This window comes from Oncorhynchus gorbuscha, linkage group LG01 (genome assembly GCF_021184085.1).
Source record: "Oncorhynchus gorbuscha isolate QuinsamMale2020 ecotype Even-year linkage group LG01, OgorEven_v1.0, whole genome shotgun sequence".
Taxonomy (NCBI): Eukaryota; Metazoa; Chordata; class Actinopteri; order Salmoniformes; family Salmonidae; genus Oncorhynchus; species Oncorhynchus gorbuscha.
Window position 1 is genome coordinate 106,575,100 of NC_060173.1, and position 20,087 is coordinate 106,595,186.

The 20,087-nt window shown below is 43.0% G+C and overlaps 2 protein-coding genes across 3 annotated transcripts in view; both read right to left on the reverse strand.

Annotated features, from left to right (window-relative positions):
* The window catches only part of ramp1 (receptor activity modifying protein 1), a 90,732-nt gene that overhangs the window by 29,280 nt on the left and 41,365 nt on the right, over window positions 1–20,087 (reverse strand). The window contains exon 2 of the mRNA XM_046369205.1: window positions 7,142–7,277. Coding sequence (XP_046225161.1) covers window positions 7,142–7,277 — 136 coding nt within the window. The remainder of the gene's footprint in view (window positions 1–7,141; window positions 7,278–20,087) is intronic.
* LOC124048399 (band 4.1-like protein 5) overlaps window positions 7,152–20,087 on the reverse strand; it is a 110,679-nt gene continuing 97,743 nt past the window's right edge. Inside the window, exon 25 of one of the 2 annotated variants that reach the window (XM_046369175.1) lies at window positions 7,152–7,277. In XM_046369175.1, coding sequence (XP_046225131.1) covers window positions 7,235–7,277 — 43 coding nt within the window. In that variant the 3' untranslated portion in view covers window positions 7,152–7,234. The remainder of the gene's footprint in view (window positions 7,278–20,087) is intronic. The other variant, XM_046369193.1, reaches the window with a different exon arrangement.

Genomic DNA, 20,087 nt, shown 5'->3' on the forward strand with positions numbered 1-20,087 from the left:
TTCCTGCTCTCTGTACTGTCAACAACAGTTCCTGCTCTCTGTACTCTGACAACAACAGTTCCTGCTCTCTGTGCTGACAACAGTTCCTGCTCTCTGTACTCTGACAACAACAGTTCCTGCTCTCTGTACTGTCAACAACAGTTCCTGCTCTCTGTACTGTCAACAACAGTTCCTACTCTCTGTACTCACAACAACAGTGAGGTTCTAAGAGTCTGGGGCTCTATCGCCAAGTCACATTGGTGCAGGTTTGCTAATGTGGGCTAGATAGACTTCCTTGTGTCACCAACAGTGCTAACTAACTAAACCTGCATGGCAGTCAGTTCTCTGTCTGCAGTGACATGTTGACTGTTCTGAAAACAGTGCTAAAGTGCATATATTATGATGGCTGTTGGGGCACACAACATATTTTCTGGAGGCAAGCCGAAGTTCAGAGTGGAAGTCTACGCCCCTTCGTCAGTGATTGGTCAACAGTAGGGATTCATTCAACGAGAGAAGACCTGTTTTCATGCCAATTTTTTAATTGAAAAAAAAAAACCTACACCAAACATCTTAGATGTAAAATTGTGCAACGAGGCAGGTTCACGCAGATGAGCAGGGACCCTGGGCGCCTTTCTTTGCTGTTTTTCAGAGTCAGTAGAAAACTTTTCATAACTTAGGACATAACTTAGGCCTACTCTTTGGCAAAAACGTCAAAATGAATTACAGATTTATTGAGTTATCTCGGAATAATTCTGACTATTTTTAGGAAGTTTAAACTGGCTACAGTGTCTCAAAATGGACAAACAGTACTATTGCCTCTGTTCTCATTTTTCAAGCGAAGGTCTTTTAAGGGAGTATGCGAATACAACTCTTTCGGTTCGGCTGGCGACGTTCGGCTAGGCGCCAGCAGAACTGAAGCATGCTGATGCCTTTATGGAGGAGCTGAGCAGTGGGTGGATGGATGACCTCATGCAGGGCTGCTGAGGCAGAGGCGCCGGCCCGGGGGCCATGCATACTTTAATGAGTCCTTTCACGGCTGAGAGATCAAGTGGGACTGGAGCCCAACCCAAGCATAACCACCTCACCTCAAAGCAGCGCACACAGAGAGCCCAGGCACGGTGCTAACCACTTAAACATACCTGGCTGGTCTGAGTAACTGGAGGAATGAACAACTATCGGTATCCAGTCACCTATCTGAAATCTGTTCAGGTTTCTGTGGCTTAAATCCCTATTGTAGATGTTATGGACCCGTCTGAGCAGAGAACAGAGATGAGTGCCTGACCTATGTTAAAAGATCTGTGACAGTGTTGTTAAATATCTCTTGAATTCTGCCGAACGTTACAGTACGGACATTCCTTTTTTACTACATCATCAAATGAGGTCTGTATATGCATGTCAAATTGTTATAACACAATTGTAAATAAAAATACATTTCTTACAACAAATGATATATATCATCACCAAAGAGGCTGCGACTTTTACCCTGCTCTGCTGTTTGTTGTAGTGGTGTTGGTTACGCTAACATAAAGCAACAATAACATGCCATCGCCGTCAAGGTCAACTCTGTCTATCAAAGCAAATATTCCTCACAGTTACTGTAGCAGTGGAAACAATGAATCACTGGTGGAGGGGGTTGGACACACACAGATAAACGGAATAAAGTTGAATTACGTCTGCATTACTGCATAGAAAGACCGGAAGGATAGTGTATGTGACCTCACCATACTATAAACAAACTGACTCAATGTAGACTGTAGAGGATTGAACCTGAGAGGCACATGTCTCCCTGGGTACATCAGAACACACTCCAGTCGGTCCTCGCTGCCCTGAGGAAACAACCTGTGTTTACAACAGCAACCAACAGACTCAGGACCTTACTTACTGACCCTGTCTGTCTGTCTGTCTGTCTGTCTGTCTGTCTGTCTGTCTGTCTGTCTGTCTGTCTGTCTGTCTGTCTGTCTGTCTGTCTGTCTGTCTGTCTGTCTGTCTGTCTGTCTGTCTGTCTGTCTGTCTGTCTGTCTGTCTGTCTGTCTGTCTGTCTGTCTGTCTGTCTGTCTGTCTGTCTGTCTGTCTGTCTGTCTGTCTGTCTGTCTGTCTTTCTGTCTGTCTGTCTGTCTGTCTGTCTGTCTGTCTGTCTGTCTGTCTGTCCCTTACCCAGTGTGTTTATTCCCTTACCCAGTGTGTTTATTCCCTTACCCAGTGTGTTTATTCCCTTACCCAGTGTGTTTATTTCCTTACCCAGTGTGTTTATTCCCTTACCCAGTGTGTTTATTCCCTTACCCAGTGTGTTTATTCCCTTACCCAGTGTGTTTAAAATCTTACCCAGTGTGTTTATTCCCTTACCCAGTGTGTTTAAAACCTTACCAGTGTGTTTATAACCTTACCCAGTGTGTTTATTCCCTTACCCAGTGTGTTTATTCCCTTACCCAGTGTGTTTATTCCCTTACCCAGTGTGTTTAAAACCTTACCCAGTGTGTTTATTCCCTTACCCAGTGTGTTTAAAACCTTACCCAGTGTGTTTATTCCCTTACCCAGTGTGTTTATTCCCTTACCCAGTGTGTTTAAAACCTTACCCAGTGTGTTTAAAACCTTACCCAGTGTGGTTAAAACCTTACCCAGTGTGTTTAAAACCTTACCCAGTGTGTTTAAAACCTTACCCAGTGTGTTTATTCCCTTACCCAGTGTGTTTAAAACCTTACCCAGTGTGTTTATAACCTTACCCAGTGTGTTTATTCCCTTACCCAGTGTGTTTATAACCTTACCCAGTGTGTTTATTCCCTTACCCATTGTGTTTATTCCCTTACCCAGTGTGTTTATTCCCTTACCCAGTGTGTTTATTCCCTTACCCAGTGTGTTTAAAACCTTACCCAGTGTGTTTAAAACCTTACCCAGTGTGTTTATTCCCTTACCCAGTGTGTTTATTCCCTTACCCAGTGTGTTTAAAACCTTACCCAGTGGGTTTAAAACCTTACCCAGTGTGTTTAAAACCTTACCCAGTGTGTTTATTCCCTTACCCAGTGTGTTTATTCCCTTACCCAGTGTGTTTAAAACCTTACCCAGTGTGTTTATTCCCTTACCCAGTGTGTTTAAAACCTTACCCAGTGTGTTTAAAACCTTACCCAGTGTGTTTAAAACCTTACCCAGTGTGTTTATTCCCTTACCCAGTGTGTTTATTCCCTTGCCCAGTGTGTTTATAACCTTACCCAGTGTGTTTAAAACCTTACCCAGTGTGTTTATTCCCTTACCCAGTGTGTTTATTCCCTTACCCATTGTGTTTATTCCCTTACCCAGTGTGTTTATTCCCTTACCCAGTGTGTTTATAACCTTACCCAGTGTGTTTATTCCCTTACCCATTGTGTTTATTCCCTTACCCAGTGTGTTTATAACCTTACCCAGTGTGTTTATAACCTTACCCAGTGTGTTTATTCCCTTACCCAGTGTGTTTATTCCCTTACCCAGTGTGTTTAAAACCTTACCCAGTGTGTTTATTCCCTTACCCAGTGTGTTTATTCCCTTACCCAGTGTGTTTATAACCTTACCCAGTGTGTTTATTCCCTTACCCATTGTGTTTATTCCCTTACCCAGTGTGTTTCGTCCCTTACCCAGTGTGTTTAAAACCTTACCCAGTGTGTTTAAAACCTTACCCAGTGTGTTTAAAACCTTACCCAGTGTGTTTATTCCCTTACCCAGTGTGTTTATTCCCTTACCCAGTGTGTTTATTCCCTTACCCAGTGTGTTTATTCCCTTACCCAGTGTGTTTATTCCCTTACCCAGTGTGTTTATAACCTTACCCAGTGTGTTTATTCCCTTACCCAGTGTGTTTATAACCTTACCCAGTGTGTTTATTCCCTTACCCAGTGTGTTTATAACCTTACCCAGTGTGTTTATTCCCTTACCCAGTGTGTTTATTCCCTTACCCAGTGTGTTTATTCCCTTACCCAGTGTGTTTATTCCCTTACCCAGTGTGTTTATAACCTTACCCAGTGTGTTTATTCTGGTGTGTACAGTATGTCCCAGCTCTACTGTTCGTGTGTACAGTATGTCCATGTGGCTGAACTGGGGATTGTTGCTGAGCAGGTCCATATGAGATCCTCTCTCAGCTGTATGTCTCCTGAACACTGTATCAGTGCAGCCATTCACAATGAATTTGGAAAAATACTGGAGAGACGGGTAGAGAGAGAGAAGGAGAGACGGGTAGAGAGAGAGAAGGAGAGACGGGTAGAGAGAGAGAAGGAGAGAAGGGTAGAGAGAGAGAAGGAGAGACGGGTAGAGAGAGAGAAGGGTAGAGAGAGAAGGAGAGACGGGTCGAGGGAGAGAAGCGTCGAGGGAGAGAAGGGTCGAGGGAGAGAAGGAGAGACTGGTCGAGGGATAGAAGGAGGGACGGGTCTAAGGAGAGAAGGAGAGACTGGTCGAGGCAGAGAAGAAGAGACGGGTCTAAGAAGAGAAGTAGAGACGGGCTGAGGGAGAGAAGAAGAAACGGGTCGAGAAGAGACGGGCTGAGAGAGAGATGGAGAAACGGGTAGAGAGAGAGAAGGAGAGAAGGGTAGAGAGAGAGAAGGAGAGACGGGTAGAGAGAGAGAAGGGTAGAGAGAGAAGGAGAGACGGGTCGAGGCAGAGAAGGAGAGACGGGTCGAGTCAGAGAAGAAGAGACGGGTCGAGGCATTGAAGGAGAGACGGGTCGAGGCAGAGAAGGAGAGACGGGTCGAGGCAGAGAAGAAGAGATGGGTCGAGGCAGAGAAGAAGAGAAGTGTCGAGGAATTCACATTCATGTTGATAGACAGACTGTCCCTCCCTGTGGCAAGGTGGAGGGGGACAGGGGACTCTTCTGTCCATGACAGGGGGAAGGGCCCTGCTCTGACAGCTGGGATGTCAGTCTCACCCTCCACAAGCCTCCGCTTGACACATCCAGACTGACGTTACCACCACAGAGGAAAAACAAAACCCCAGCCATGGTGGCAGACAGGAAGCAGGCAGGCAACATCCACCATGTCTACCCAGCATACCTGGTTCATGGAGAAAAGACACCAGACTGATGACCACCGTAGTGGTGTATACTAGCATTTGTGGTACTCGAGTAGTGTATAGCAGCATAGTATGCTTTAGTGGACTGATGACTATAGTTGTGTATAGTACTGCACAGTATGTGGTACTGGACTAATGACACCAACCACAGAGACAGAGGTGTACTACAGTACAGTATATGTTTCTAATGGAAGAGTCCCATCATGAGGCAATGAATTGCAGCTGCTGTTGCAGTCACATACTATATGATACATACTATGTGCTATATTCAGAGCAGCAGCCCCAGATCCTCCCTGCTGAATCTCATTAAAACAGGTGGGAATTCATTCAAATCATTCTGTGCTGTGTTTGCTGGGTCATCTCAGGAATAGCTTATCCTTTACGGAGAACAACTGCACGAGGCTCTGCCCTCTGCTCCACTCTCCAAGCCTGTGTCCCATATGGCACCCTATTCCGTATATAGTGCATTACTTTTGACCAGGAGCCATAGGGCTTTGGTTGAAAGTAGTGCACCAAATATGCAATAGGATGCCATTTGGGAGACAGCCCCAGTCTCCAATCAAGATGCTGCTGCTGTAGTTAATGGCCGCCTTAAGCCAATCAGATCCACCCCAAAACGTTCAACCATCTGAACCGAGAGAAGGAGCCGACCTTCCCTGAACTTGACATTTATGACTAAAATATGGATGTTGCCGTAGTTTAAACTGTCTGCATAGATGGCTGTGCTGCTGCTGAGTGAACGCCCGTGATATTGGCTCAATATTGTAGGTTTGGTGTGGGACTGGTGACAGCTGGGGCTGTTAAACTCTGATTCATTTTGGTCACCCTCCAAGAGTTTGATAATAATGTGCAAATAGGAAGCAAAAAGAGGGCAAGAGTTAAAAAGGTGAAAACCTATTGCTGTATTACCAGACCAAAGGTTTGTGCACACACTGATTAAATAAACTTTACATATCCCTATTACCGTCCTATCATTATAGTGACTGTACTGTTAATGACATGGATGGGGTGCTACATAGAATATCAGAATACTACATAGATGCTACATAGAATATCAGAATACTACATAGATGCTACATAGAATATCAGAATACTAGATAGATGCTACATAGAATATCAGAATACTACATCGGTGCTACATAGAATATTAGAATACTACATAGACATACATAACAACGCCACAGTAGGGCAGAAAAAACAGCATGTTCTATCAAAGTAAGACTCTCTCCCTCTATCCCCCCCCATAAGCCTGTGGATTTTTTGAGGATGTTTTGTTTAGTCTGTTTGTTTGTTTTTACAGTAAAAAAAAGATGAGTAATTGTTTGATCAGTTATTTGAGAAGAGGATGTCTATTGATTTTAAATAGCATACTTTTCATTTAAATGATCATCAAATAGGGTCAATCTGGTAAATAAAAAGGTCGTATCCATTGATGGTCACATTCATGGATTGCTATTGAATCTGTACATTTAATCACAATTGATTTGATGTTAGGGAGAAAATGAACAATGACATGGGCATGAAAAATGACTTTGAGGGGAACGGCACCTCAGTACCTCCAGGCTCTGATCAGGCCCTACACCCAAACAAGGGCACTGCGTTCATCCACCTCTGGCCTGCTCGCCTCCCTACCACTGAGGAAGTACAGTTCCCGCTCAGCCCAGTCAAAACTGTTCGCTGCTCTGGCCCCCCAATGGTGGAACAAACTCCCTCACGACGCCAGGACAGCGGAGTCAATCACCACCTTCCGGAGACACCTGAAACCCCACCTCTTTAAGGAATACCTAGGATAGGATAAGTAATCCTTCTCACCCCCCTTTAAGATTTAGATGCACTATTGTAAAGTGACTGTTCTACTGGATGTCATAAGGTGAATGCACCAATTTGTAAGTCGCTCTGGATAATGAAATGACTTAAATGTAAATGTAAATGTAGATGCTACATAGGTGCTACATAGAATATCAGAATACTACATAGATGCTACATAGAATACTGCATAGGTACTACAGAATCCTCCCAGATGCTACTAAGAATACTACATACTTTAAATAGCTGCTACATAGAATATTACAATGATACTACATAGCTGCTACATAGAATACTACAATGATACTACATAGGTGCTACATAGAATGCTCACTCCACTGTGTCCTCCCAGATGCACCAGCGATGCTGGTCCAGTTCCTCCATGTCCAGTCTGAATTTCCCCAGACAGAACTCCTCGATGACGTACTCATAGGTCCCGCTGCACGCCATCACCGACACAGACTGGCACACTGGGGAGGAGAGAGAGAGAGAGAGGACAGGGTTAGAATAGCAGTAGACTTGCCTTTTTAGATGCCTTTTTAAACTTCAAACACACACCTTTTAATGTTCCTACATCCTAAAATGATCCTGCAACAGGGTGATCAAATTAGGATCCTACATTTGTATGTTCTATATTGAACAGAGGACAACCATTAACATTATATCTCTGACATCCAACAGAGCTCTGGAAAGATCTCTCCTGACAAGGTGCTGACAGTTTAAAACCTAATGCTGGACTTCCTGTGGAAAGCTGCAGAGCGAGTGGTGGCTTTGAGAGGCTTTCTAAGTGCTGTTTATACCCTACAGCAGGTGGTGGTCGTTTCTCACTGTTTGACAAGGCTGGCTGGATTGGGAAATTGCTTTAAACTGTTAGAAGGGCACAAATACACTCAACTCCAAGCAGCATAGCATCATAGAGCATTACTGCCCCAGGGCTCAGAGCAGGGAAAAGAACACTGTTAGAGGTTCATAGAGAAATCTAAACGTTAGGGGAGGAATTTAACAAATTGGCCAGTTTAGGGTCAGCCCAAACTGAACCTCTGGGAGTGAGTAGAGACTACCCACTGGGCAGGAACTGGTTGAATTAATGTTGTTTCCATTGAATTTCAATGAAATTACACTGAACCAACGTGGAATAGACATTGAATTTCTGCCCTACCCACTGTGCCCAGTGCCCAGCAAGCAAACTTCTTTATGAAAACAGCCCTAATGTTGGAAACAAACATCATTATGTTGTGCTAGAGCACAATATTCTACATACAGGCAGGTTTTTAAAGGATCAAAGAGTTTGGTCTGCTTTGTGTTTTCATTTTTGCCATGGAAAAAATATTGCAATACTGGCATCCTCACATCCCTTGTAGAAACATAGGGCAAAAAGATGGATGCTGGCTAAAAATATAAATTTGGTCTCTCAAGCTGCCAACTCCATGGCACACTGTTAGCTGGCTCCTAAGAAAGATTCATTCATCTACTGTTAAAATAGTATTAATATGATCATGGGACTAAACACCTCCCTCTGCAACTGGATCCTGGACTTCCTGACAGGCCGCCCCCAGGTGGTAAGGGTAGGTATCAACACATCTGCCACGCTGATCCTCAACACTGGAGCTCCCCAGGGGTGCGTGCTCAGTCCCCTCCTGTACTCCCTGTTCGCCCACAACTGCATGGCCAGGCACGACTCCAACACCATCATTAAGTTGGCTGACGACACAACAGTGGTAGGCCTGATCACCGACAACGACGAGACAGCCTATAGGGAGGAGGTCAGAGACCTGGCCGGGTGGTGCCAGAAAATCAACCTATCCCTCAATGTAACCAAGACTAAGGAGATGATTGTGGACTATAGGAAAAGGAGGATCGAGCACGCCCCCATTCTCATCGACGGGGCTGTATTGGAGCAGGATGAGAGCTTCAAATTCCTTGGTGTCCACATCACCAACAAACTAGAATGGTCCAAACACACCAAGACAGTCGTGAAGAGGGCACAACAAAGCCTATTCCCCCTCAGGAAGCTAAAAAGATTTGCAAAGCTGCCTGCCATCCAAGACCTCTACACCAGGCGGTGTCAGGGGAAGGCCCTAAAAATGGTCAAAGACCCCAGCCACCCCAGTCATAGAATGTTCTCTCTACTACCGCATGGCAAGCGGTACCGGAGTGCCAAGTCTAGGACAAAAAGGCTTCTCAACAGTTTTTACCCCCACGCCATAAGACTCCTGAACAGGTAACCAAGGGTTACCTGGACTATTTGTATTGTGTGTGTCCCCAACCCCTCTTTTACTCTGCTGCTACTCTCTGTTAATCATATATGCATAGTCACTTTAACTATACATTCATGTACATACTACCTAAATTGGCCCAACCAACCAGTGCTCCTGCACATTGGCTAACTGGGCTATCTGCATTGCATCCCACCACCCGCCAACCCCTCTTGTTACGCTTCTTCTACTTTCTGTTCATCATATATGCATAGTCACTTTAACGATAGCTATATGTACATACCACCTCAATAAGCCTGACTACAGGTGTCTCTATATAGCCTTGCTACTAACAGGTGTCTCTATATAGCCTTGCTACTCTTTTTTCAAATGTCTTTCTATTGTTGTTTTATTTCTTTACACACACACACACACACACACACACACACACACACACACACACACACACACACACACACACACACACACACACACACACACACACACACACACACACACACACACACACACACACACACACACACACACCTTGCTTTTGGCACCATTGGTTAGAGCCTGTAAGTAAGCATTTCACTGTAAGGTTTACACCTGTTGTATTTGGCGCACGTGACAAATAAACTTTGATTTGATTTGATTTAGAATACTTTAAGAGAACCCTGTTATTGTCAACAGAGAATGCTTAAAAATCTCCCACTTCAGATATATTGTCTGTAGTAGAACTTAAATCATTACCACCACACTTCCACAGAAAGACACCAAGCTCTTTCATGACTTGTTCTCCATGATATTCTATTGTCCTGTGTGCAAGCTGTCTCAGTACTGGCGACCCAGTTTCTAGTCTTGGGGGGGAAATTTCAGCCTTTTAACAATGAAGACAAACTTGTTACTTTAAGTTGATGCGGCTAATGCTGAAACACATTGACACAAGCTGGGGGTACTGACAGCAGAGTGTGAGGCTGGCATAGCACCATGTGTACAGAAGAAAGAAAGGAAAGAGAGAGAACAACGACGACTTCTCTAATTAACGCTGGCAGAATGGGTTTAGTAAGCAGCACCTTTTCAAATGGCGACAGTGTGACTCGCCAGCCAATTCTCTTATCACTTATTTTTGTCCTTTCTCTCTCCCTTCATAAATGTCTCTAGCTACATCTCTCCCTTCATAAATGTCTCTAGCTACATCTCTCCCTTCATAAATGTCTCTAGCTACATCTCTCCCTTCATAAATGTCTCTAGCTACATCTCTCCTTCATAAATGTCTCTAGCTACATCTCTCCCTTCATAAATGTCTCTAACTACATCTCTCCCTTCATAAATGTCTCTAGCTACATCTCTCCCTTCATAAATGTCTCTAGCTACATCTCTCCCTTCATAAATGTCTCTAGCTACATCTCTCCCTTCATAAATGTCTCTAGCTACATCTCTCCCTTCATAAATGTCTCTAGCTACATCTCTCCCTTCATAAATGTCTCTAGCTACATCTCTCCCTTCATAAATGTCTCTAGCTACATCTCTCCCTTCATAAATGTCTCTAGCTACATCTCTCCCTTCATAAATGTCTCTAGCTACATCTCTCCCTTCATAAATGTCTCTAGCTACATCTCTCCTTCATAAATGTCTCTAGCTACATCTCTCCCTTCATAAATGTCTCTAGCTACATCTCTCCTTCATAAATGTCTCTAGCTACATCTCTCCCTTCATAAATGTCTCTAGCTACATCTCTCCCTTCATAAATGTCTCTAGCTACATCTCTCCTTCATAAATGTCTCTAGCTACATCTCTCCCTTCATAAATGTCTCTAGCTACATCTCTCCCTTCATAAATGTCTCTAGCTACATCTCTCCCTTCATAAATGTCTCTAGCTACATCTCTCCCTTCATAAATGTCTCTAGCTACATCTCTCCCTTCATAAATGTCTCTAGCTACATCTCTCCATCAATTGTATTCTGGCATGAGGAAAGATTGACTTGCTAGTCAACATCAAGCATGTACCACATACAGACTGGCAGGAGAGTAGGCCTGAAGACCAGACATGGGCTCACGACTGATCCTCACGACCGACCCTCACGACTGACCCTCACGACCGGCCCTCACGACCGGCCCCAAAGAGGGAAACAATCAACAACAGATGATGAGAAAGAGAGAGGTTTGTGATTAAATAGTTTGTCAATGTCTTCCACACACACATACATTCATGCTCTGCACACATATACACTACCAGTCAAACGTTTGGACACACCTAGTCATTTATGTTTTTCTTTATTTTTTACTATTTTCTACATTGTAGAATAATAGTGAAGACATCAAAACTATGAAATAACATTATGTAGTAAACAGAAAAGTGTTAAACAAATCAAAATATATATTTATATTTGAGATTCTTCAAAGTAGCCACCCTTTGCCTTGATGACAGCTTTGCACACTCTTGACATTCTCTGAACCAACTTCATGAGGTAGTTACCTATCTCATGAAACCCTGGAGAATGTACAAGAGAAACCCTGGAGAAGGTACAAGAGAAACCCTGGAGAAGGTACAAGATAAACCCTGGAGAAGGTACAAGAGAAACCCTGGAGAAGGTACAAGAGAAACCCCGGAGAAGGTACAAGAGAAACCCCGGAGAAGGTACAAGAGAAACCCTGGAGAAGGTACAAGAGAAACCCTGGAGAAGGTACAAGAGAAACCCTGGAGAAGGTACAAGAGAAACCCTGGAGAATGTACAAGAGAAACCCTGGAGAAGGTACAAGAGAAACCCTGGAGAATGTACAAGAGAAACCCTGGAGAATGTACAAGAGAAACCCTGGAGAAGGTACAAGAGAAACCCTGGAGAATGTACAAGAGAAACCCTGGAGAAGGTAAAAGAGAAATCCTGGAGAATGTACAAGAGAAACCCTGGAGAATGTACAAGAGAAACCCTGGAGAAGGTACAAGAGAAACCCTGGAGAATGTACAAGAGAAACCCTGGAGAAGGTAAAAGAGAAACCCTGGAGAATGTACAAGAGAAACCCTGGAGAAGGTACAAGAGAAACCCTGGAGAAGGTACAAGAGAAACCCTGGAGAAGGTACAAGAGAAACCCTGGAGAAGATACAAGAGAAACCCTGGAGAAGGTACAAGAGAAACCCTGGAGAAGGTACAAGAGAAACCCTGGAGAAGGTACAAGAGAAACCCTGGAGAAGGTACAAGAGAAACCCTGGAGAAGGTACAAGAGAAACCCTGGAGAAGGTACAAGAGAAACCCTGGAGAAGGTACAAGAGAAACCCTGGAAAATGTACAAGAGAAACCCTGGAGAAGGTACAAGAGAAACCCTGGAGAAGGTACAAGAGAAACCCTGGAGAATGTACAAGAGAAACCCTGGAAAATGTACAAGAGAAACCCTGGAGAAGGTACAAGAGAAACCCTGGAGAAGGTACAAGAGAAACCCTGGAGAATGTACAAGAGAAACCCTGGAGAATGTACAAGAGAAACCCTGGAGAAGGTACAAGAGAAACCCTGGAGAATGTACAAGAGAAACCCTGGAATGTACAAGAGAAATACTGGAATGTGTACTGTAGGTGTGTCCAAACTTTTGACGGGCACTGTACATGCTACACAAACATCATGACTTATTCTACCAAACTTATATGTGTTACTGTAAATACTGAACACTTTAAACCGTTTGCTCTCCAAATGTTTAATACTGTAAATTGTTGAATTTCTCCCTGTATTTATACTTCTGCTACATGTTTATTCTGTTCCGTTGACCTTCATCTTCAACCTGCAAGTCAACGTTTCATTGGACTGGGTACACCATGTGTATCATGGATATGACAAAGTCAACATTTCATTGGACTGGGTACACCATGTGTACCATGGATATGACAAAGTCAGCGTTTCATTGGACTGGGTACACCATGTGTACCATGGATATGACAAAGTCAGCGTTTCATTGGACTGGGTACACCATGTGTATCATGGATATGACAAAGTCAACGTTTCATTGGACTGGGTACACCATGTGTACCATGGATATGACAAAGTCAACGTTTCATTGGACTGGGTACACCATGTGTATCATGATTATGACAAAGTCAACGTTTCATTGGACTGGGTACACCATGTGTACCATGGATATGACAAAGTCAACGTTTCATTGGACTGGGTACACCATGTGTATCATGGATATGACAAAGTCAACGTTTCATTGGACTGGGTACACCATGTGTATCATGGATATGACAAAGTCAACGTTTCATTGGACTGGGTACACCATGTGTACCATGGATATGACAAAGTCAACGTTTCAATCGACTGGGTACACCATGTGTACCATGGATATGACAAAGTCAACGTTTCATTGGACTGGGTACACCATGTGTACCATGGATATGACAAAGTCAACATTTCATTGGACTGGGTACACCATGTGTATCATGGATATGACAAAGTCAACGTTTCATTGGACTGGGTACACCATGTGTATCATGGATATGACAAAGTCAACGTTTCATTGGACTGGGTACACCATGTGTATCATGGATATGACAAAGTCAACGTTTCATTGGACTGGGTACACCATGTGTATCATGGATATGACAAAGTCAACGTTTCATTGGACTGGGTACACCATGTGTACCATGGATATGACAAAGTCAACGTTTCATTGGACTGGGTACACCATGTGTACCATGGATATGACAAAGTCAACGTTTCATTGGACTGGGTACACCATGTGTACCATGGATATGACAAAGTCAACGTTTCATTGGACAAAGTCAACGGGGGTACACCATGTGTATCATGGATATGACAAAGTCAACGTTTCATTGGACTGGGTACACCATGTGTATCATGGATATGACAAAGTCAACGTTTCATTGGACTGGGTACACCATGTGTATCATGGATATGACAAAGTCAACGTTTCATTGGACTGGGTACACCATGTGTATCATGGATATGACAAAGTCAACGTTTCATTGGACTGGGTACACCATGTGTATCATGGATATGACAAAGTCAACGTTTCATTGGACTGGGTACACCATGTGTACCATGGATATGACAAAGTCAACGTTTCATTGGACTGGGTACACCATGTGTACCATGGATATGACAAAGTCAACGTTTCATTGGACTGGGTACACCATGTGTATCATGGATATGACAAAGTCAACGTTTCATTGGACTGGGTACACCATGTGTATCATGGATATGACAAAGTCAACGTTTCATTGGACTGGGTACACCATGTGTACCATGGATATGACAAAGTCAACGTTTCATTGGACTGGGTACACCATGTGTACATGGATATGACAAAGTCAACGTTTCATTGGACTGGGTACACCATGTGTATCATGGATATGACAAAGTCAACGTTTCATTGGACTGGGTACACCATGTGTATCATGGATATGACAAAGTCAACGTTTCATTGGACTGGGTACACCATGTGTACCATGGATATGACAAAGTCAACGTTTCATTGGACTGGGTACACCATGTGTACCATGGATATGACAAAGTCAACGTTTCATTGGACTGGGTACACCATGTGGATATGACATCAACGTTTCATGGATATGACAAAGTCAAAGTCGTTTCATTGGACTGGGTACACCATGTGTACCATGGATATGACAAAGTCAACGTTTCATTGGACTGGGTACAAAGTCACCATGTGTATCATGGATATGACAAAGTCAACGTTTCATTGGACTGGGTACACCATGTGTATCATGGATATGACAAAGTCAACGTTTCATTGGACTGGGTACACCATGTGTACCATGGATATGACAAAGTCAACGTTTCATTGGACTGGGTACACCATGTGTACCATGGATATGACAAAGTCAACGTTTCATTGGACTGGGTACACCATGTGTACCATGGATATGACAAAGTCAACGTTTCATTGGACTGGGTACACCATGTGTACCATGGATATGACAAAGTCAACGTTTCATTGGACTGGGTACACCATGTGTACCATGGATATGACAAAGTCAACGTTTCATTGGACTGGGTACACCATGTGTATCATGGATATGACAAAGTCAACGTTTCATTGGACTGGGTACACCATGTGTATCATGGATATGACAAAGTCAACGTTTCATTGGACTGGGTACACCATGTGTACCATGGATATGACAAAGTCAACGTTTCATTGGACTGGGTACACCATGTGTACCATGGATATGACAAAGTCAACGTTTCATTGGACTGGGTACACCATGTGTACCATGGATATGACAAAGTCAACGTTTCATTGGACTGGGTACACCATGTGTACCATGGATATGACAAAGTCAACGTTTCATTGGACTGGGTACACCATGTGTACCATGGATATGACAAAGTCAACGTTTCATTGGACTGGGTACACCATGTGTACCATGGATATGACAAAGTCAACGTTTCATTGGACTGGGTACACCATGTGTATCATGGATATGACAAAGTCAACGTTTCATTGGACTGGGTACACCATGTGTATCATGGATATGACAAAGTCAACGTTTCATTGGACTGGGTACACCATGTGTACCATGGATATGACAAAGTCAACGTTTCATTGGACTGGGTACACCATGTGTACACATGGATGGATGACAAAGTCAACGTTTCATTGTGACTGGATATGTAAAGTCACCATGTGGGTACACCATGTGATGGATATGACAAAGTCAACGTTTCATTGGACTGGGTACACCATGTGTATCATGGATATGACAAAGTCAACGTTTCATTGGACTGGGTACACCATGTGTATCATGGATATGACAAAGTCAACGTTTCATTGGACTGGGTACACCATGTGTATCATGGATATGACAAAGTCAACGTTTCATTGGACTGGGTACACCATGTGTACACCATGGATATGACAAAGTCAACGTTTCATTGGACTGGGTACACCATGTGTATCATGGATATGACAAAGTCAACGTTTCATTGGACTGGGTACACCATGTGTACCATGGATATGACAAAGTCAACGTTTCATTGGACTGGGTACACCATGTGTACCATGGATATGACAAAGTCAACGTTTCATTGGACTGGGTACACCATGTGTACCATGGATATGACAAAGTCAACGTTTCATTGGACTGGGTACACCATGTGTACCATGGATATGACAAAGTCAACGTTTCATTGGGGTACACCATGGGTGGATATGACAAAGTCAACGTTTCATGTGTACACCATGGATGGATATGACAAAGTCAACGTTTCATTGGACTGGGTACACCATGTGTATCATGGATATGACAAAGTCAACGTTTCATTGGACTGGGTACACCATGTGTATCATGGATATGACAAAGTCAACGTTTCATTGGACTGGGTACACCATGTGTATCATGGATATGACAAAGTCAACGTTTCATTGGACTGGGTACACCATGTGTATCATGGATATGACAAAGTCAACGTTTCATTGGACTGGGTACACCATGTGTATCATGGATATGACAAAGTCAACGTTTCATTGGACTGGGTACACCATGTGTACCATGGATATGACAAAGTCAACGTTTCATTGGACTGGGTACACCATGTGTATCATGGATATGACAAAGTCAACGTTTCATTGGACTGGGTACACCATGTGTACCATGGATATGACAAAGTCAACGTTTCATTGGACTGGGTACACCATGTGTACCATGGATATGACAAAGTCAACGTTTCATTGGACTGGGTACACCATGTGTACCATGGATATGACAAAGTCAACGTTTCATTGGACTGGGTACACCATGTGTACCATGGATATGACAAAGTCAACGTTTCATTGGACTGGGTACACCATGTGTACCATGGATATGACAAAGTCAACGTTTCATTGGACTGGGTACACCATGTGTACCATGGATATGACAAAGTCAACGTTTCATTGGACTGGGTACACCATGTGTATCATGGATATGACAAAGTCAACGTTTCATTGGACTGGGTACACCATGTGTATCATGGATATGACAAAGTCAACGTTTCATTGGACTGGGTACACCATGTGTATCATGGATATGACAAAGTCAACGTTTCATTGGACTGGGTACACCATGTGTATCATGGATATGACAAAGTCAACGTTTCATTGGACTGGGTACACCATGTGTATCATGGATATGACAAAGTCAACGTTTCATTGGACTGGGTACACCATGTGGATATCATGGATATGACAAAGTCAAAGTCAACGTTTCATTGGACTGGGTACACCATGTGTACCATGGATATGACAAAGTCAACGTTTCATTGGACTGGGTACACCATGTGTACCATGGATATGACAAAGTCAACGTTTCATTGGACTGGGTACACCATGTGTACCATGGATATGACAAAGTCAACGTTTCATTGGACTGGGTACACCATGTGTACCATGGATATGACAAAGTCAACGTTTCATTGGACTGGGTACACCATGTGTATCATGGATATGACAAAGTCAACGTTTCATTGGACTGGGTACACCATGTGTATCATGGATATGACAAAGTCAACGTTTCATTGGACTGGGTACACCATGTGTATCATGGATATGACAAAGTCAACGTTTCATTGGACTGGGTACACCATGTGTATCATGGATATGACAAAGTCAACGTTTCATTGGACTGGGTACACCATGTGTATCATGGATATGACAAAGTCAACGTTTCATTGGACTGGGTAAAGTGTGTATCATGGATATGACAAAGTCAACGTTTCATTGGACTGGGTACACCATGTGTATCATGGATATGACAAAGTCAACGTTTCATTGGACTGGGTACACCATGTGTACCATGGATATGACAAAGTCAACGTTTCATTGGACTGGGTACACCATGTGTATCATGGATATGACAAAGTCAACGTTTCATTGGACTGGGTACACCATGTGTATCATGGATATGACAAAGTCAACGTTTCATTGGACTGGGTACACCATGTGTATCATGGATATGACAAAGTCAACGTTTCATTGGACTGGGTACACCATGTGTACCATGGATATGACAAAGTCAACGTTTCATTGGACTGGGTACACCATGTGTATCATGGATATGACAAAGTCAACGTTTCATTGGACTGGGTACACCATGTGTATCATGGATATGACAAAGTCAACGTTTCATTGGACTGGGTACACCATGTGTATCATGGATATGACAAAGTCAACGTTTCATTGGACTGGGTACACCATGTGTACCATGGATATGACAAAGTCAACGTTTCATTGGACTGGGTACACCATGTGTACCATGGATATGACAAAGTCAACGTTTCATTGGACTGGGTACACCATGTGTATCATGGATATGACAAAGTCAACGTTTCATTGGACTGGGTACACCATGTGTATCATGGATATGACAAAGTCAACGTTTCATTGGACTGGGTACACCATGTGTACCATGGATATGACAAAGTCAACGTTTCATTGGACTGGGTACACCATGTGTACCATGGATATGACAAAGTCAACATTTCATTGGACTGGGTACACCATGTGTATCATGGATATGACAAAGTCAACGTTTCATTGGACTGGGTACACCATGTGTACCATGGATATGACAAAGTCAACGTTTCATTGGACTGGGTACACCATGTGTATCATGGATATGACAAAGTCAACGTTTCATTGGACTGGGTACACCATGTGTATCATGGATATGACAAAGTCAACGTTTCATTGGACTGGGTACACCATGTGTATCATGGATATGACAAAGTCAACGTTTCATTGGACTGGGTACACCATGTGTATCATGGATATGACAAAGTCAACATTTCATTGGACTGGGTACACCATGTGTACCATGGATATGACAAAGTCAACGTTTCATTGGACTGGGTACAGCATGTGTACCATGGATATGACAAAGTCAACATTTCATTGGACTGGGTACACCATGTGTACCATGGATATGACAAAGTCAACGTTTCATTGGACTGGGTACACCATGTGTATCATGGATATGACAAAGTCAACGTTTCATTGGACTGGGTACACCATGTGTATCATGGATATGACAAAGTCAACGTTTCATTGGACTGGGTACACCATGTGTATCATGGATATGAGAAACTTGAACTTGAATTGGAACTTGAATGAGTGTGACTTGTGTATTGGTGGTGCGTCCTGTATCTTTGAGTGTGAATGATCCGTAAAACTGGAAGTAAACGGAGTGAGAAGGGGATGAGGACATGCCAGTATTAATAGTAAGAATGAGAAATAGACTTGTTTACAACCTCTAAAAAGTGTCCTGACATCACACGACTACATGCAGTGTTGCTGATAACCCACCAGATAATTATACAACACAGCAATGACGACACCAGATTATGACCATGATCCTCACTGTTGGTACTGTGCTCCCAAATTCAAAGATGCAGTGACAACAAAACACTATGCTTCACTATGGTTATAGAAATTATTTATAATGGGCCAACTATCTTTTTTAATACACAATCTCTTGGGATGAGTATTTAAACCTGAACTTTACTGCATTATTGGTATTGATTTCACAAATGTTTGTCTTCATTTATCAAAGCCTAGTTGGTAATTACCCTGGAAATAGCAACAACTTATATTAGAGAGAAAATGACCCATTTGCAATCATCAACCATCAGTATTATCGATCAGATCTCTCTTTCATTAAAGAAAATGTTTGGAGTTGTTTCTCACCTCACAGCAATTTTACCAGAGGACCTTTAAGGTTACACTGAAGTGTGTTGTGTGAAATCACTGAATGGCTGTTCTAAGAAGAACAGTGTTCTAAGAACACCTAGAACCTGTGTCTATGGGAGGCATGGTCATAGAGGGACAAAGATCTTCGTTTTTCACCTCAACTATTAAGAACAGAAAGATGCTATTTTACATAAGAACACACCCTGCCTGCAGCTAACTCAAGCTGAAGTGTAGTGTAAGACTCAGAAGGCAGTGAATACTAAGAGTGTTGTATTTATCAAATCTCCTCCACCCCCTTCCTCTGGCCAAGGCCTTTAGATTTCTTCAAAGCGTATTGCATATTCAAAGGCTGCATTATGCACACTGCGTAGAGAGACCCCAGATTTGATC